A 20,294-nucleotide genomic window follows, 5' to 3' on the forward strand; every position below is an offset into this window, starting at 1 on the left:
CACTGATCCATGGTCGTCCTCGACTGGTGGAAGCCTACTAGAGTTGAGGAAACTGAGACAGATAGAAGTTAAGTTACTTGTCCAGAGTCACACAGCTAGGAAAGTGTCTAAGGCAGAATTTGAACTCAGGCCTTCCTGACTCTAGGCCCAGTGTTCTATTCACTGAATCACCTAGCTGACTCTAGGCAAGCACATGCCAAAGAGGATGAACTGTATGCCATCGGAAAGGTGGTCCCCTCTGTTGACTTTGGTTACCAGGTTCATGGAAGTGATCCCTCTCTTAGGACCTATCTTAAAAAGACATACCACGATGTGGAAAGAGCCATGGAATTGGAATCAAAAGGCCTGCGTTTGAATCCTGCCTCTGCTCTTGACTTTCTGTGTGACTTTGCATAAGTCCTAGCCCCTCTCTTAACTTAAAATTCCTCTTCCAAAAAAATGAGATAAAATAGATCATCTTAATTACACGATAATGTCACGAATCCCTGAGGTTTCTTGGGCACAGTTTTCCCAAGGTAAAGTCATACTAGTTCAGGTTTCCATAACTTCCTATCTGCACAGTGAATAATAGCTTGCCAACTGGTCTGGTGGCTTCTGGTTTCCCTTCTCCTAAAGCTCAGCACGGATAATGTCACAGATCCTTCCATAGCTCCCTATTGGTGCTAGAATACAATGTACACTCCTCATGTTGGCACATGAAGCCCTCCCCAATCTGGCACCATGCTTTTTTGTGATGCAATGAGGGTTAAGTGACTTGCCCAGGGTCATAGAGCTGGTAAGTGTCAAGTGTTTGAGGCTGGATTTGAACTCAAGTCCTCCTGAATCCAGGGCCGGTGAATCCTGAATCCACTGTGCCACCTAGCTGCCCCCATGACACCACTCTTATTTCACATTCCTCCTTATCACTTACTCCCCTTCACATAATCTATATTCCAACCCAACTGACAGCCCTATTAGCAGTTCCCCTCCACACTCCACACTCCACCTTCATCTTCCTCATTAGATTGTGTGATCCTTGAAGGCAGGGATTGTACTTTGCTTCTTTTTGAATCCCCAGTGTTTACCACAGTGCCTGACACACAGTAGGTGCTTAATAAATATTTATTGAGTGAATCTGTATTCATGCAAGCCATCCCCCAGAATTCCCTCTTCATCTCTGCTTCTTAGAATCTTTAAATTTCTTCAAGGCTCAGATCAAGTGTCACCTCCTTCCTGGAGCTGCCCCTGGTCACTTTGGTTGCCAGGATTCTTTCCCTCTTCCAAGGACCTTGCCTTTACTTATCTCTGTACATGATGTGTGTATAATTGGTCTCTAAGGTCTTTTGTAGCCCTGTCTAGGAGTGAATTTGATTACTGATTTACAAGTCACATCTGTTCTGTGAAATGGATATTGCTTTATGACCTTTGTATTTTTCAGATTGAAAATGTATTCTCCCTTGGCCAACAATAGGTCTTTATAGCTTGTATGATTACCTGGAGGGTGGGGTCAAGCTAGTTTCCTAAGAGAAATACTGATTAAAGAGAATTGGGAACACATCCCGCATATCATCAACAACTTTGAGAACTGGAAGGGTCCTCAGTGACCATCTAGTCTAGCCCATATGTGAAGGAATGCCCAGTATAATATGCCAGAGCACTGATTGTCCTTCCTCTACCCAGAGATCCCTAAGAAGGGGAAAGCCACCATTCCCTATATGATGAGGAGTGTTGGGGGGGGTGAGGAGGAAGGAGGCCCTGAGTCCCTCCCCCTTTCAGCACTCTCAGTCATCATTGGGATCCAAGGAGTCACTTCAGGATCCTAAAGACAAGAATGAAGCAAAGAGATAGCCAGACCTGACTTGGGTCCTTTGGAAGATGCTTGTAGTTCTGGTTATGTGGCCAGTGAAGAAAAACTCCCACCTGCCACAGCAGGTCAGCCGGAAATAGTTACAGGATGTCCACATATGCCTTTCCCTCCCATGTCACAACGATTCTCCTGGAAGCATCTCCCTCTTGTTCTCCACATTAACTTATGGAGTTTACATGTGAACCAGACTCCCCTCACACTTGCTTAACCTTGCCTCAGCTCATGTAAATTTTCCTATGTATTTCTGAATTCTTCATGTTTATTGTTTCTTATAGCACAGTCATATTCCATTTTGTTTAGGTATCATTAGTTATTTAACCATTCCCTAATCGATGGGCACCTACTTTGATTCTAATTCTTTGCTGCTACTATAGAAAGTGCTGTTATATTTTGGTGTATATGAATTAATGACTGAGTGGATGGATGAAAATTCATTTAACACATGCTTACTATGGGTTAGGTACCATTCTAGGATCCTGGGACAGAAATACAAAAGTGAGACAATCCAAGTCCACTAATTATCATTATCTTTATCATTATCATTGTAAGTAGCATTACTACTAGTAGTAGAAGTAATTAAAGGGCAGCTAGGTGGCGCAGTGGATAGAGCACTGGCCCTGGAGTCAGGAGGACCTGAGTTCAAATATGACCTTAGACACTTAACACTTACTGGCTGTGTGACCCTGGGCAAGTCAGTTAACCCCAATTGCCTCACCAAAACAAAACAAAAACAAAGTAATTAATATTTTCCCAAGTGTTTTAAGGTTTGTAAAGAGATTTACAACTATTATCTCATTTTACCCTCACAACAACCCTTATAGTAAACAAAAGGTAGGAAATTTTATTTCTCCCATTCTACAAATGAATAAGCAGAGGGCAGCTAGGTGGCGCCATAGTACATAGAGTGCCACTCCTGAAGTCAGGAAGCTACATCTCCCTGAGTTCAAATCTGGCTTTAGACACTTACTAGCTGTGTGACCCTGGGCAAGTCACTTAACCCTGTTGGTCTCCATTTCCTCCTCTGTCAAATGAGTTGGAAAAAGAAATGGCAAACCACTCCAATATCTTTGCCAAGAAAATCCCAGATAGGGTCATGAAGAGTTGAATATTACTGGGGGAAAAAACCCCCCAAAACAAAACAAAACAAAAACCAACCAAACAGCTGAACAACAACAATAAACTGAAGCAGAGAAAGCTGAGGTAGCTGGGTGGCCCAGTGGATAGAATGCTGGGCCTGGAGTCAGAAAAACCTGAGATCAAATCACTTGCTGTGTGACTCTGGGCAAGTCACTTAACCCCATTTTGGCTTAATCCACTGGAGAAGGAAATGGCAAACTACTCTATTATCTTTGCCAAGAAAACCCCAGATGGGGGTCACAAAGTAAACAAGAGAGAAACCGAATGACTTCTGCAGGTTCACACAGCTTGTAAGTATCTGAAGTCAGATTTGAACTCAGAACATCTTGACTAAAGTCCAAGTCTGGTGCTCTATCCAGTATTCCACCAAGTTTACTTGTGAGCAGGTAGAGGTGCTGTGTTCTAGGAAGTCACTAAAGCAGCCCACAGAGAGACCTTTCCAGAATGGCTGGACCAATTCATATCTCTACCAATAGTGCATTGATATGACTATTTTCTCACAGTCCCTCCAACATTTGAAGCATTGTCATTTTCTTATTATCTTTGCCCATCTGATGAACATTGGGTGTAAACCATCTAAGTTGCAGAGCAGGAGCCATCTCCATTGGTAGAGGGAATTTCCTCACTGGGAAGTCTTCTATACACTAATGAAGACATAGCTCTAGTCAAGTCAAGTAAAGAAGCATTTCTTATGGGGCAGTTAGGTGGCACAGTAAAGTCAGGAGGACCCGAGTTCAAATCCAGCCTCAGACACTTATTAACTGTCTAACCATAGGCAAGTCATTTGACCCCAATTGCCTCCAAAAAGAAGAAGAAGAAGAGGAAGAAGAGGAAGAAGAAGAAGAAGAAGAAGAAGAAGAAGAAGAAGAAGAAGAAGAAGAAGAAGAAGAAGAAGAAGGAGAAGAAGAAGAAGAAGCATTTACTAATTGCTAACTACATTCCAGGCACTGGATTACCACCAGAGAATACAAAGAAAGGCAAAAGACAGCCCCCACCCTCAAAGAGCTCTTGGTTAAATGGGGGGGGGAGGGTGTGAGGACAACTCAAAAACAAATATTTAAAAACAAGATAATGCAAGATAAACTGGAGATGATGCCCAGAGGGAAGGCATTAGCCTAAAGGGAGATCAGGAAAGGCTTCCTATAGGTGATGGGATTGAGCTGAGATTTGAAGGAAGACAGGCAGTTGGAGATAAGAAAGCCGGGCAATGGGGGTTAAGTGACTTGTCCAGGGTCACACAGCTATTAGGTGCCAAGTGTCCGAGGCCAGATTTGAACTCAGATCCTCCTGAATCCAGCCAAGATGACTGGAGATGGCCCAGGATCCAATGGATGACCTTGGTGTGTTCAACATCTGATCAAGCTCTAAGCTCCTAATTGGGAGAGAACACTGAATGCCTTGCTACTGGAAACCTGTTGTGAGTAGGTCATTCATGGCTTTTGGGGAGAGAAGAATACTTTGTTCAAGGAAAGACTTTGGAAACAAAAAGAGAGGCCTTGACCTCACCCATGAGGAAATTCTCTCCTGAGCTGCTAGGGAGGCAAGCTGGAAATCAGAGATATGGTGCAGAACTAGCTTCCCCTCCACTGAAAGTACACACAATGCAGGGTTGGTTTTGTTTTTTGTTTTTATTTTTTTTTTTGCGGGGCAATGAGGGTCATACATGCCCAGGGTCATACAACTAGTAAGTGTCAAGTGTCTGAGGCCGAATTTGAACTCAGGTCCTCCTGAATCCAGGACCAGCGCTTTAACCACTGCACCACCCAGCTGTCCCCATAATGCAGGTTTAATATGTAATCTGATGGTGACAACTAGTTCTGTATTCCTGGGTTTAAAAAGGGGGTGGGAGGAGAGTGCTTGCTTTGGCAGCTCATACACTAAAAAAAAAAAAAAAAAAAGGACCAAAGATCCCTAATGTGTATGTTTGCTTTAAGATAAATATGTACCTTGATGACAAGAACTAGGTCCCATGTACCTTGCTGTTCCCTGCTCTGAGTCCAATGTCTTAGGCTGAGTAGGCATGGAATAAATGAATCAAAATGGAAATTAGTTTGAAGAGTAGACCAGATTTAAAAGATGGAAAGGACATATGCCAGTTTCACATTTGAGCCGTAAGAACAGATATCATCTCACTTCAATTCAGTCTTTTTGTTTTATTGGTTTCTTTAATTTTGAGCGAGATGCATTTATGCTTTGTATCAACCATTGAATAATTATATGTCTATGATTTTATGCAAATCAAGATGGGGTGCTTTTAAAAGTAGTGGTTCTTTACTGTGTTTATATCATAGACCCTCTAATGGCAGCCTAGTAGACCTGGGTCCAATTAGGGATACTCTGACTGTGAGGACACTCTGACTATGAGAAATAATAGGGTTGATCAACTTGCTGGGGTCAGTTAGAGGGAATTCTTTCCTTGGAAAAGCAAAGCAGCTAATTAACCAGATAGCGGTTGGTCAAACAGATAAGCAGACATGTCATGGGCACCCAGAAAGTTGGGTGCCTTGAAATTTATAGCAGGAGTCTAACTGGAAGCCACATGTTCTTGTTACCTGACTCTGACCATTTAGTGACTATAACCTCATGGCTCCCAACTGTTTCAAGCATCCCCCCTCCCCAATAGCTGTAACTGTAACTTTTCAGTTTCAAGTCTCCCCCAATCCCCCTATAAAAGCATTGTCTTGGGCAGCTAGGTGGTGCAGAGGATAGAACACCAGTCCTGGAGTCAGGAGGACCTGAGTTCAAATCTGGCCCCAGACACTTAATACTTACTAGCTGTGTGACCCTGGGCAAGTCATAACCCCAGTTCCTCACCAAAAAAACACAACAACAACAACAACAAGAACATTGTCTTTACTCTGGCTGATGGAGCAACGCGTTATAAATCTGCTCTTCCCCAGGAATTGACGTTCAAATTTCTTCTCTTGGCCACATCCCTTTGTGCCAAATAACAAAAGCTTTTACTTAAACTTTAATTGGATTGGGAATGTGAGGAATTCTTTAATAGAGGGAGATTTTCAGATCCATTTTCTTTTTTGTTGGTGGTGGTTTTTGTGGTTTTTTGTTTTGTTTTGTTTTGGGTTTTTTTTGTGTGTTTTTTTGGTTTTGTTTTTGTTTTTTGGTGGGGCAATGAGGGTTAGGTGACTTGCCCAGGGTCACACAGCTAGCAAGTGTCAAGTGCCTGAGATCAGATTTGAACTCAGGTCCTCCTGAATCCAGGGCTGGTGCTTTATCCACTGTACTACCTAGCTGCCCCCTCAGATCCATTTTCATGGTGTTAGACCCCCCTTGGGAAATCTGATGAAATGTATGAACCCCTTCTCAGAATAACGGTTTTAAATGCACAACATAAAACACTTAAGATTACATATGGAGGGCAGTCTTTTTTTCATTTTTTGTCTTTGTATTTCCAGAGGGGGCAGCTAGGTGGTGCTGTGGATAGAGCACCCAGCCTGGAGTAAGGAAAAAGTTCAGTTCAAATCTAGTCTCAGACTTAGCTGTATGACCCTGGGCAAATCACTTAACCCCTTATTTGCCTCAGTTCTTCATCTGTAAAATGGGGACACACTAGAGAAAGAAATGGCAAACTACTCCTGTATCTTTGCCAAGAAAACCTCATGGACACTATGGTCTATGGGGTCACAAAAGTTGGACACAATGGAATAATATCATTCCCAGAGTGTTATCACAGTTCTTTGTACAGAGTAGATATCAAACAAGAATTGCCACATTCTCCCCACAGTTCAAATTTCTTACTGGAAAGCCACTCCCACAAGGGTTACTGAGAAGGCAATAATTGGAACTCAGGTGAGGAAGGGAGAGAGGTAGGAGAGAGGTCAGCTTCACAGAGGATGTATGCAAAACAGATATACTTTAACACCTTCCCATTGGCTGGAGAATCTCAACTACTTCTTTGTTTGTTTGTTTGGGTTGGGTTTTTTTGCAGGGCAATGGGGGTTAAGTGACTTGTCCAGGGTCACACAGCTATTAGGTGCCAAGTGTCCGAGGCCAGATTTGAACTCAGATCCTCCTGAATTCAGGGCCATTGCTTTATCTACTGAGCCACCTAGCTGCCCCCTCATCTACTTCTTTATTATAGATTCAGTCTCAATTATAAAGGGTTATAGAGGCAGTTAGGTGGCTCAGTGGATAAAGCACTGGCCCTCGATTCAGGAGGGCCTGAGTTCAAATCTGGCCTCAGACACTTGACACTTACTAGCTGTGTGACCCTGGGCAAGTCACTTAACCCTCATTGCCCCACAAAAATAAAGAAATAAATCCATTATAAAGGGTTAGAAATCTGTAATAAGAATAGTCAAGAAGTTAAGAGTGAGTTAGAGACTTGGAGAAAGGCTGTAACCTACATCTCCCAAAGGAAATGGGTTTCCTAGAAATCCTGACCCTCCTGACCCAATTCCCTTGACACTTCTACCTAGATACTTATTTGGGGGGGAGGGTGTCAATTAGGGTTAAGTGACTTGCCCAGGGTCACACAGCTAGTAAGTGTCAAGTGTCTGAGGTCAGATTTGAACTCAGGTCCTCCTGAATCCAGGGTCAGTGCTTTAACGACCTAGCTGCCCCTTCTACCTAGATACTCCTTAACCCAGTGAGGCAGTGACTACTGGTGAGACCAACATGTTGCCTTAGCAGCTATAGTGGAATTGATGGCCCTTGACTCTGTTTCTTATCATGGACTTGTACCTTGAAAACAGGGTCAGGCTACCTATCAGGCAGACAGAATGGGTCCTCAGGAGTGGGGGATGGGAGCTGGGGAAGTGACCCTCCAGGGTCCAGAGAGTGGATACTGAAATGGGGAAGGAGGCAGGGTTTCTTTCCCCTGTTGGCTGTTAGAAGTTGGATTTTTCATAACACTGTTGGGAGAAACAGATCATGGTGCTTCCTATAGGGAACTCTTCTTGATCTCCCCTGTCCTTAGCAGTCTTCCCACTGTCCCCAGTCGTATTCTACTCTTTGTGACCCCATTTGGGGTTTTCTGCTTTCTTGAATGGTTGTACAACTTTACAGAGGGACTGACATTAACATGTCAAGTGTCCTCTCTTCCATGAAGCCCTCCAGGAGTTCCCTATAGGCATAGCGGGAAGAGTGCTGCTTCTGGAGTCGGAGGATCCAGCCTCTCCCATTCCTTGCTGGGTGACCTTGAGCAAAGCTCTCTGTGCCTCCCCTTCTTCACCGGTAAAACAACAAGGTTAGATGGATGGCCTCCGGGTCCCTCCCAGGTCTAAATCTCCACTCGTCAGACGTCTCTCTTTACTGAACTCTCTTGTACTGTCCATTCCTACTCCATATCCCACCTCCTCATACCCAAACTGTTTTATGTACACAGGCATTAGTTTCCTCTCCCCATCTGAACTGCAGATTCCTGGAGGGCAATGAGCACAGTTCCTATTTCTTCTGCATCCCCATTTAGAACCAGGCGGAACACATTGCATGTGCTCAGTAATATAAACCTCTCTGTTGAATGACCAGTGAAATCAGCTGAGTCATCACAAAGACCACTCTCTTCTCCCCACCCCACACTGGCTCCCTACTGCTCGTTATCTACTGGCTCACCTTTCTGCCTGGTACGAGTCTCACCTGCTTCTTCATTGCTGTTCTACACTGACATCAACACACAGTGGCCCCTCTTCCCCCCTCCCCTCCACCCTTTCCCCTTTCCCCCCTCCTTTCCCCACTGAAGCCAGAGTTGTGCCCCCAGGAGCTGCCATTTAGAGGGGACTAACCAGATTTGTATTTCCTCAGCAGCACAGAAATCATGCAACATGGCACCTAGCTGGCACAGGTGACAGATGATGAACTCACATCACACTTATCCCCACCCCAACAAGATATCAGATTACCTGGCAGCAGCCTCAATAAGTTCTGGGGCTATGCCCTTGAAAACTGGCATTCTGGGGTCACTCCTCAGTCACCTGGTGCTGCCATTCTCACAGGGCTGGTATCCCCAAGCCTTCCCTTTAGTCCCTACTTTAGACACTGAATCTGGGCTAAAAACTGATTAGAGGGCACATTTGGGTACTGCTGAAAAGCATTTCCCAAACTGCTAGTTATGTTGTTGCACTTCTTCTTCTTTGGGGAGGGGGCAGGGCAACGAGGGTTAAGTGACTTGCCCAGGGTCACACAGCTAGTGTCAAGTGTCTGAGGCTGGATTTGAACTCAGGTCCTCCTTAATCCAGGGCCGGTTCTTTATCTACTGTGCCACCTAGCTGCCCCTGTTGCTGCACTTCTAACACTGACTGAGCTCCCTGGACTTTGCAGGAGACCCAAGGGGACATAAGAAGGTATGACAATTTCACTCGTGTGGCATTGGGCAAGTGGTTTCATTTTCCTGGGCCTCAGTTTCCTCATTTGTAAAATGAACGGGTTGGACTGGACACCCTCTGAGGTCCCTTCCAGCTCTAGAACTAGAGTCCTATAACATGAAGGTCCTGCCCTCCAGGAACTTACAAGCAGCTGGTTTCATCCAGTTATGTCTGGCTAGGAGACAATTGCTATCAAGTGCCCAAGGGAGTAAAAGGGACCCCACGTGTTCTGGGAGCTCAGCCTAGTCCGTTGGAAAGAGTGGCTGGATTTGGAGTAAGGGGGCTGGGATGTGAATCCGTGCTCTGCCACTGATTCTCTCTGGGCCTCAGTTTCCTCTGCTGTCAAAGGAGGGAGTTTGACTCGTGTATGAAGGTTCCTTCCATGTCTGTGTCTATGAGCAGAGCTCAGATGGCCCCTCTTGCCCACGGCCTTCATTCAGGGAGGCGAGTGTTCCCTCCCTCTGGAAAGGACTTTGCGTTTATGGACTTGGGGACATGTTGTATTGAGTACATGTTATATACATGTAGGTGCTGTAATAGAGGCTACAAGAGAAAGCATAGTGCCCATCCACGGTCGCCTGTTCCCACCTAACTCTCCCCATCACTTCCTTCTTCTCAGCAGCTCCCTCCCCTTTGAACTGCTGCCAAGGTTAACTTTGCATCAGTTTCTGTTTCTCCGGTAAATCCTCCCCTTTGGTAAATCCTCCCCTTTTGACTTAATGAAAGCAGTCGCAACAGCAGCAGCCCCAGCAGCAGCAGCAGCCCCAGCAGCAGTAGCAGCCCCAGCAGCAGCAGCAGCAGCCCCAGCAGCAGCAGCAACAACAACAACACAGCATGTCTTTCAATAATACCCAGCACACTTACCAGAATCCGGTGAGTTGTATGGTAATCACATAGAGGAAGTGGGCTGTGAGGGGGTAGACTGGGCCCCTTCCATGCAGCTATAAGGAGACTTTTCTGAGGACATGCATCTGGGGTGTTGAAGGAAACAGTCAAAAGAGGATGGTTCATTTTAGAAAGAACACAGGAGTTAGAGGGAGCAGGAACCCTGCTGCTCTAGAGATTGCAAGAAGGTCCCATGGTCCACTCAGCCCAGAAATCTCTCCTTGATAGTGGCCATGCCATGAGACACATGATGAAGATTAAATGTGAATGAGAAACCCTGGGGAAATGGTTGGGGTTGGGTGAGGGATCCAGCTATCTGCCTCAGTTTCCCTTTTCTACCCCACAACTGTCTTCAGGTTCCTTCTGCCTTCCCAGCCCCTGGTCTCTGATGCGCTTGACTCCATCTCCCCATGAAACTACCCAGAAGCCTAGAAGAACCCTAAATCAGACCTTACCATTTAAAGCCCTAAGAGACCTTAGAGCTCATCTCTATAGTAATAGGGCTGGACTAGACCAGTGATTCGAAAACTCTTTGCACTCTTAAAAATTATTGAAGATCCCAAAGAGCTTCTGTTTATGTGCATTATACATCTCCATATTTACCTTATTAGGAATTACAACCCATCAAATTTTAAAAATTCATTAAGTTTAATTAATTAATTAATTTAGCAATTCATTTAAAAAGGCAATAAAAACCAATTACTTGTTAACTATATATATATTTATTTGTTTTTTTGGCCAGGCAATTGGGGTTGTGACTTGCCCAGGGTCACACAGCTAGTAAGTGTTAAGTGTATGAGGCCAGATTTGAACTCAGGTCCTCCTGACTCCAGGGCCGGTGCTCTATCCACTGCGCCATCTAGCTGCCCCCATAATATATTTTTAATGAAAAAATGACAGCATTTTCCAAAAGAAAAAAAAGAAAGAAACAAAACCATTTTTTAAAACATATTTTTGAAAATATCTTTAATGTCTAGCTTAATAGAAGACATGTATTCTTGTATTTGCTTCTACATTCTATCTCTTAGGATACATTCTTTTAGTTGAAGTATATAGAGAAATTCCAGCCTCACAGAGATATGTAATTAGAAAAGGGGGGGCAGCTAGGTGGTGCAGTGGATAAAGCACTGGCCCTGGATTCAGGAGGACCTGAGTTCAAATCTGACCTCAGACACTTGACACTTACTAGCTGTGTGACCCTGGACAAGTCACTTAACCCTCACTGCCCTTAAAAAAAAAAAAGAAAAGGGAGGAGCACATTTTAATACAGTAATAACATCTTAGTATTGCTGGGAAAATAATTTTGACCTCACAGACCCCTGAAAGGATCTAAGGAGCCTCTCCTCCCTCCCTCTTTCCCCCACACAAGGGTGCTCACTCCATTCTTTGAGAACCACTGAACTGGATAAGGTCTAAGGTCTCTCCAAGCTCTAAATCTATGATCTAGGCTAAGGTCTCTCATTTTTACAAATGAGGAAACAGAGGCCTAGAGGAGCTGACTGGGTGATTCAAGGCCACATCCAGATGCGGCTGAGGATATGGAGAGGAGAGAAGCAAAGGCAGGAGATCAGAGATTTAGGACCAGAAGGATTCTTAGAGGCTGCCTAGTCCAACCCCCTCATTTTACAGATATGGAAACTGAGTACTAGAAAGGTGATGGCATTTACTCTGGGTCACACGATACTAAGTGACAAAAGCAAGCTTCGAATCCAGGGTCTCTGACCACAGAACTAGTACGCCTTTGGATCCACTCCCAAATTCACACCCTTGAGGCAAAGGACATCTGTCACCAGAGGTCTTGGAAACCCAACTCTGAGGAAACTGGCCATATAGGAAACCTGGGGAGTCAGGCAAGTGGGTGGTGCAATGACAGTCCAGGAGACCAGAGCTCAAATTCTGCTTTAGATACTTACTAGCTATGTGACCTTGGACCAGTCATTTTACCTAAGCTAAGCCTCAGTTTCCTCAAGTAAAACATGGAGATAATAATGGCACTGACCTCCCAGGGTTGCTGTAAGGATCAACTGAGAGAACATTTGTAAAGTTCCTTGTGCTTAATAAATGTTTGTATCATGCCCCTCCCCCCTTTCTACCCCATTTCTCCTCCCCCACAGTCTCCAAGTTATTAACCCTCTCTGGGCCTCATTTTTCCCATCTGTACCGGGATTATACCAGATGGTAAATTAAGGCCCTTCCAACTCTAAGAGCTGCGATTCTCTGCATCTCAGCAACTCCTACAGTCCCGGGTAGGTCAATCCCCCTCCCGTCTCCGCCTGCCTTGCTTCGTAGTGGACTAATTCTCAGTGAAAGAAAGGCTCTATTCCATTCCAGGAAATACAGGGAACCTATTCCTATCGGGCTGGACTTGGACCCTAGATGCCTCCCTAGGGTTTCTCCTTCTGTCCCTTTATGGTTGGGGTACCAGCAGGACTTTGGGGGAGTAGCTCTTGCCTTTAGGAGATAAGGGGAGAAAAAAACTCGAATGGATGTTGGCAGCAGCCAGTGGTGGGCTCAGGCCTAAAGAGCAGTCACCGAGCCAGGAAGGCTGCTCATATTGGGTCTGGGTTTCCTTAACATGGGCTGTGCTCTGACCCCACCCCTAAGGCTGTGGCTGCTGATATCAGGGTTCCTGGAAACTGAAAGCTGACAGTGGAACAATCAAGAACTTCCATAGCCCCCTCCACCCCCAGCCCCCCTGCTTTTTTTTTTGGAGGGGGGCAATGAGGGTTAAGTGACTTGCCCAGGGTCACACAACTAGTAAGTGTCAAGTGTCTGAGGCCAGATTTGAACTCAGAGTTCACCTAGCTGCCCCCACCCTCACTCTCTGCTTTTTGAGAAATTCAATAAATTCCTCAAGCTTCCCCAGGGAATAACCAACAAAGTGGGGTTGGAATTTGGGAACTCTGAAGCCAAATCTAGCCCTCTCTTGGTTCCATGATGCAACACACACAATAGAGGCTGGGTGGTCTTATGGAGAGTGCTGGGTCTGGGGTCAGGGAGCAATCTCAAGTGCCATTTCAAAGCTTCCTAGCTGTGTGACCCTGAACAAGTCATCCCCTACCTGGGCCTTAGGTTCCTCCTGTCTAATGGGAGGGGGGTTGGGCTGGGGGGCTTTTCCAGCTTTCCTCTCCAGTTGGGAGGCCATGGACACCTGGCAGAGGAGGAGAGATGTCCAGCAGACCCTTCTCACATGCCTGTCCTCACAGCAAAGCTGTGGGCTGGAGGATTGTCCACTATGGACCCAGAGACCTCGAGTCTGACCCTTTCAATGTGCAATGATAATTGAGGAAACTGAGGCCCAGAGAAGTTGATGGATCTGGGGCTAGAAGGGGCCTCAGGGGCCTTGAGTCCAACCCTTTTTGTCCAGAGAAGGAAACAGAGGCACATGGAGGAGATGCAGGACTTGAATTCAGTTCTTGCCAATGTTAGTCCCAGCTTGTTCTCCACACCACTCACTACCTCTCTGCCCTCACTACTTCTCATCCCATTGGCTTCAGGGATGGGGACACAGGATGAGAGGTCCAAGAAATCTGCTCAGCCCCTGAGGCCCCTGTTCAGCCCATGAGGAGGCAGCCTCATTGCTAAACCTCCAAAGCCTTGGGCTCTAGGACTTTGGCAAGGACCTGGAGAAAAGAAAGGTGCAGAGCCCAGGGTGCTGTCTGCAGAAGGGAATGAGGCCAAGGAAAGAGCATTAAGGTTCCTCAACCTGACCTCCTGCTATCCACCACTGGTGTGGCATTCTGCCCCCACAGCAAGAGGGGGGCATCTCCTGAGGCAGGAGTGTGCTAGGTACTAAGTAATGACTTGTTGTTCGGTCATTTAAGTCATGTCTGACTCTTCCTGACCCAGTTTGGGGTTTTCTTGGCAAAGATTCTGGAGTGCTTTGTCATTTCCTTGTCCAGCTTATTTTATAGATGAGGAACTGAGGCATTAAGGTTAAGTGACTTACCTAAGGTCACACAGCTAGTGTCTGAGGTTACATTAGACCTCAGGAAGATGAATCTTTCTGATTCCATGGCCAATGCTTTATCCACTGGGCCACCAAGCTGCTCCAAGAACTCCTGTATGAATGAGTAAATGAAAAAATATACTAGATACGACAAGATAATCTCTTAAATGCCTCCCGTTTTAAGAGCCTCCATGAGCTGAAGGCATACTGAGGTATCCCAGAGTCTCTCTCCCTACCCAATCCTTCTCTCTGTGGGAAGAAGGAAACGAAAAGAAGTTCAGAAGATCCAAACAGGGTAATTTTGTTATTACCATGTTATCTCCACCCAGGAAAAGGCTAATAATGTTGGTTCATGTTAAACTCAACCATTTGTAACATTGTCTCTAGGAGCAGAATGAAAGACTTTCCTGCTTATTAGAGGAATTTCAGGCATCAGAAAACAGGTAAAGGAAATGCCTGGAGGGATGGGTGGATCTTACCAGAACCCATGATATCACCCCATCAGTGTCTAGCTCAATTTAGCTGAGCCTTCATCTGCCCACAGTGGTGAGAGGCAGATGAGATGAATTGATCATCGGTTTTCAAATGAGGAATGAGGATTTGCCTGAGATTATCCAAATAGTAAGTGGTAGCATAAGGACTAGGTATTATAAGGTGAGGCCAACACTCCCCTCTCCCAAATATACTTGGATTTGAGGATAATCTTCTCTAGATGGGAAAGTAGTGTCAGTGGATAGAGCAGTGGACCTGAAATCAGGAAGACCTGACTTCAAATCTGGCCTCTGACACCTAACAGCTGTGTGACAACGCTATCTTTCCTCCTCTCTGTAGCTCATTCCATTCTCTGGACCTATCCATGGTGGACTTCAGGATGGGCATGAGGTCATTGTCAATGGGTCGGTCCTTTATTCCTTTCAGAAAAGGTATTTGTTTCTTTTGTTTTCCTCCTACATGCCTTGTCTCTGAATAGACCAAGGGACCCACTAGCAGGTGAAGGCACAAGCAGCCAATTCAAGAATTATCCCTCTCCAAAAAAACCCAAAAAACAAAAAACCACAACACAACAAAACAATTAAAAACAAAAACAAAACAAACAACAAACAACAAAAGAACTATCCCTCTCAAGTTGTTGCACCAGACTTCAGAGGCTGAACAAGCCCAAAGGTCAGAAAACCATGCAACAATGACAAAATCAGAGGACAGTGATACCCAGTCTGGCCCTCTGCAAGACATGAGTTTACAGCCATGATCAAGTTAGGCAATGTGTCACAAACTCTCTTGGCCCAGCCTCTAGACCTGACCTTATCTGACAGGTGATTGGTTGGCATTAAGGGTATGGTCTCTAGCCAGTAAACAGTTTTCAACTTGACTTAATCAACTTGTCTGAAGTACTTACTATACATAAGATACCATGCTAGAAACTAGGGATAAGATTTTTTTTTCCTAATGAGAGTCTCCCCTCAGGGAGTTTCCGTGATAATGAGATGGAGGGTCTCAGGAACTACATTCACACAGAGCTGGGGAAATACAACATGGGGTGTAATGAAGGCAGAGAAGAAATCTAGAAGAGGGGATATAGAGGAGGGGGTCATGAACTGATGGAGGAGATAGTTCTACTGAGTCTTGAGCCTCAGACAAGAAATCTGAGCAGCAGAGATGAAGAGGCAGGCACTCATTCTAGGCAGAGTGGTCCGTCTTAAAGTGAATGCCCAGAAGCGGGAAATAGCAGCAGTTGCCATTTTATTTGGTCCAATTTTGACCTTTGACCATGTAGGAATTGAAGCTGGTACTTTAGCCTCATTGTTCAGTCATTTTTTAATCATTTCTGACACTTTGTGACCCCATTTAAGGTCTTCTTGGCAAAGATACTGGGGTTGTTTGCCATTTCCTTCTGCGGCTCATGTGACAGATGAGGAAACTGAGGCCAACAGGGTTAAGTGACTTGCCCAGGGTCACACAGCTAGTAAGTGTCTGAGGCCAGATATGAACTCATGAAGATGAGTCTTCCCAAGTGCACACCCAGCAGGCTATCCATAGTTTCCCTTACTCTCATTACTTGTCTACTAGTCTGTAAAAATCAAGGAAGGTACCAAATCAAGGTACCATATGTGATTTAAATTTTGTAGTTCCCCAGAATATAGCTTAATGCATATTAAAGAATTGAGCTTGTGGGTTACTCAGCTATTACTGGCCCAAGATAAACTAAGAATAGGAATCCAGAACATTGCTAGGGGAAATCAAACATGTTATTAAATCAATCAATATTTATGGAACCTGACAATGTGCCTGTGTGGAATCAGAGAAACTTGTCAGGTGGTATTGTGGGTACAGAGCAAAAGGTGCCAGGTTTGGAGTCAGAAGACTTGGATTAGGATATCAATGGGATCAATGAAAAAAAAAATACAAAAGAAGGTGGTCTAGCAGTACCAGATCTCAACCTATATTATAAAGCGGTAATAATCAAAACAATTTGGCACTAGCTAAGATACAAGTTACACTATAGTAAATGACTATAGTAATCTAGTAAATAATAAGTCCAAACATCCAAGCTTTTGGAACAAAAACTCATTATTTGACAAAAACTGCTGGGAAAACTTGAAAACAGTATGGCAGAAACTAGGTATAGACCAACATTTCACACTTTAAACTAAAATAAAGTCAAAATGGGTACATGATTTACATATAAAGGGTGATAACCTCAAGCAAATTAAAAGAGCATGGAATAGTTTACCTGTCAGATTTATGGACAGAAAAAGTTAGGACCAAAGAAAATATAGAGAGAATTACAAAATGTAAAATAGATAATTTTGATTATATAAAATTAAAAAGTATTTGTACAAGCTAAAAGAATGTAACCAAGTTTATAAGGGAAGCTGAAAACTGAAACAAGTATCTTTTTTTTTTTTTTGGTGGGGCAATGAGGATTAAGTGACTTGTCCAGGGTCACACAGCTAGTAAGTGTCAAGTGTCTGAGGCTGGATTTAAACTCAGGTCCTCCTGAATTCAAGGCCGATGCTTTATCTACTGCGCCACCTAGCTGCCCCTGAAACAATTATCTTTGATAAAGGCCTCATTTTTCAATTATAAAGAGAACTGAGTCAAATTTATAAAAAATACAAGTCATTCCCCAACTGATAGTCAAAGGATATGAACAGGCAGTTTTCAGACAAAGAAATCAAAGCTATGTATAATATGAAAAAAAATGCTCTGGATCACTATTGATCAGAGAAATGCAAATTAAAACAACTCAGCTCTCACCTATCAGAGTGACAAATAAAACAAAAAAGGAAAATATTGGATGTTGGAGGGGATGTGGGAAAACTGGGACACTAATCCACTGTTGGTGGATTTGTGAAAAGATCCATCCATTTTGGAGAGCAATTTGGAACTCTGCACAAAGGGCTGTAGAACTGTGCATACCCTTTGATCCAGCAATTCCACTGCTAGGTTTATATCCCAAAGACATCCCCAACAAGAGAAAAAGACCTATATGTACAAAAATATTTCTAGCAGCTCTTTTTATGGTGACTAAGAATTGGAAATCAAAGGAATGCCCAAAGGAATAGCTAAACAAGCTGTAGTATATGATAGTGGTGGAATATTATTGTGCTATATGAAATGACAGGCAAGATGATTTCAGAAAGGCCTGGATAGACTTGTATAAATCAATGTATAGGGGCAGCTAGGTGGTGCAGTGGATAGAGCATTGGCCCTGGAGTCAGGAATACCTGAGTTCAAATCTGGCCCCAGACACTTAACATTTACTAGCTGTGTGATCCTAGGCAAGTCACTTAACCCCAATTGCCTCACCCTAAAATAAATAAACAAACAAACAAATAGATAAATAAATAAATGTATACTGGGGGCAGCTAGGTGGCGCAGTGGATAGAGCATTGGCCCTGGAGTCAGGAGTACCTGAGTTCAAATCTGACCTCAGACACTTGACACTTACTAGCTGTGTGACCCTAGGCAAGTCACTTAACCCTCATTGCCCCCCCCAAAAAAAAGAGAGAGAGAGAGAGAGAGAGGAAGGAAGGAAGGAAGGAAGGAAGGAAGGAAGGAAGGAAGGAAGGAAGGAAGGAAGGAAGGAAGGAAGAGTGACAGAGAAAGGAAAGACTCTAAGGCTAAGGAGGAGCCTCTGGGGAGCAGCCTGCATCTTACTGATCACCAGCATCCACTCACTAACTGGTCTTAATTGTTTTGTCCCTTGGATTAGATTTTCTGTGAATTTTCAGTGCGGGTTCGATGGAAACAACATTGCCTTTCATTTCAACCCTCGGTTTGATGATAGTGGTTATGTTGTGTGCAACACAAAGCAGTATGGTAACTGGGGGCCCGAGGAGAGGAAGATGCAGATGCCTTTCCAGAAGGGGATGCCTTTTGAAATTCTGTTTCAGGTCGAGAGTACAGCCTTCAAGGTAAATGTAACATGATCCTTCTTAAGTCACCTTCCTTTGGAAGAGCACAATGGATACAAGTCAGAGGGTCTGGGTTCTAAAACGTCAGTTTCAGGGGTACAATCTGAAGGAAGCAGAGTTTGGTGACAGCCATTTTTATGAAAAATCCCATTTTTTTCTCACAAGATCAAAGGGTTTTAGCGGCCCACATGCTCAATGTGAATCAGTAGTATAACACAGTCACCAAAGTAGCTAAATCTAGCCTTGGGTTGCAGTGAGAGGCAGACCATAGTCCTGTTGTACTCTGTCCTTCTCTGGCTATATCTGGAGTGCTGTGTTGGCTCCCAGGCACCACAGTTCAAATAGGTCCCTGATAGACTGAAGTGTGTCCATAGGAGGCCAACCAGGATGGTGAGGCATCTTGAGTCTATGCCTAAAGCAGATGGAGCAAAGGGATTGGGGCATTGATCCTTAGAAGGAAAGACTCCAGAGAGATGTGATTGAGGCCTTCACATATAAAAGGACTGTCCTGCTGAGGAAAGATTAGATTTGTCCTATTTGGTGTCAGAGGGCAGAGCCAGGAGCACTGGGTGGGAGCTTGATGTTGGCCATTCTCAGGACTGGAGACCTGATGCTAATGGCACCAGGTTGGGGGTCCCACTGGCTTTCTTGCTCATGAAGCTTCCTCCTGTTGGCAGGTGATGGTCAATGGGAATCACTTTCTCCAGTACCAGCACCGGATCCCTCTGCACCAAGTGGATACCATCTCGATTGATGGCATAGTGAAAGTGTCCTACATCAATTTCCAGGTCAGAATGGGTAGCACAGCTCACCTCTACTGTCCTCTCTCATGTCCCAAAGTTGGGCTGGCGATCACACTGAGCAGTAGTTGCCACTTCCAGGAGATATATTCAGGGCTACAGACTGGCCAGGAGGAAGCTCCTTCCTTACCTCTCCCCTTTCCCCCCACTTCCTTTGGTCAGCTGGGTCCTCCCTCTCCTGAATTTGGAAGTGAAACACTCCTGTTACTCACCCCCAGACAAGTGTCTCCTTTATTTCCCACTTGGCTTTGTCATTTCCCTTTCTCCATTTTTGGTACCTAGCACAGTGCCTGGCACATAGTAGGCATTTAATCAATATTTTTTGAATTGAATTGAATTGAATGGAACCAAACTTGAGCTGAACTGCAGTTCTGCCTCCTTTCTGGGCTCTATCCCCCCTACTGCCACCCTCCTCATGGTATCTCTGTCCCTCTAAGTCAGTGCTATTATTTCTGTTTTTCTTTTACTGTATGATTGGGAGGCAAAATGATAGAGTGAAAGGGCCTGAGTTCAAATGCTGACTCTGCTACCTTTGTGATCTGAGACAAGTCACATTATGTCTCTGACTTCACTGTATTCTCCTCACCGCTTAATGACTGAGGACCTTAGCTAAAGCCCTTGTTACCTCTTGGTGGAAAGTGAGGGACTTGAGTGAGATTTGATGGGGTTTTTTTCATCATATGTTTTTTATAAGGGTCTGATATTCAAGATATGTAAGAACTAAAATATGTGACTGAAAACCATTTCCCCTAAAGATCAAAGGATATGAATAAATGGTTCTTAGAAGAATTGAAAACAATCAGCAGCCATAAGAAACTGCTACAAATCACCAAAGACAAGAGAGATGCGCAGAAATGTACATACAATAATTCTGAGGTTTCCTCAAACATTCGATTGGTCATTTCTTCCATTTTAAGGAAGGGCTCTCAGGGCAGCCAT

At 44.5% G+C, this 20,294-nt stretch overlaps 1 protein-coding gene and 1 long non-coding RNA gene across 3 annotated transcripts in view; one reads left to right on the plus strand and one right to left on the minus strand.

Moving 5' to 3' along the window:
- LOC122725620 lies at positions 1-14,312 on the minus strand. The gene is made up of 3 exons (XR_006352747.1): positions 14,138-14,312; positions 10,168-10,274; positions 1-52 (listed from the first exon to the last, which is right to left on the minus strand). It is a non-coding gene; the product is annotated as an uncharacterized LOC122725620 (long non-coding RNA).
- The window catches only part of LGALS9 (galectin 9), a 25,123-nt gene continuing 14,823 nt past the window's right edge, over positions 9,995-20,294 (plus strand). For both annotated transcript variants that reach the window (XM_043962821.1, XM_043962822.1), the window contains exons 1-4: positions 9,995-10,176; positions 14,969-15,060; positions 18,354-18,555; positions 19,233-19,343. In XM_043962821.1, the coding sequence (XP_043818756.1) occupies positions 10,138-10,176; positions 14,969-15,060; positions 18,354-18,555; positions 19,233-19,343 (444 nt within the window). In that variant the 5' untranslated portion in view covers positions 9,995-10,137. The remainder of the gene's footprint in view (positions 10,177-14,968; positions 15,061-18,353; positions 18,556-19,232; positions 19,344-20,294) is intronic.

The sequence above is a fragment of the Dromiciops gliroides genome, chromosome 4 (assembly GCF_019393635.1).
Source record: "Dromiciops gliroides isolate mDroGli1 chromosome 4, mDroGli1.pri, whole genome shotgun sequence".
NCBI lineage: Eukaryota > Metazoa > Chordata > Mammalia > Microbiotheria > Microbiotheriidae > Dromiciops > Dromiciops gliroides.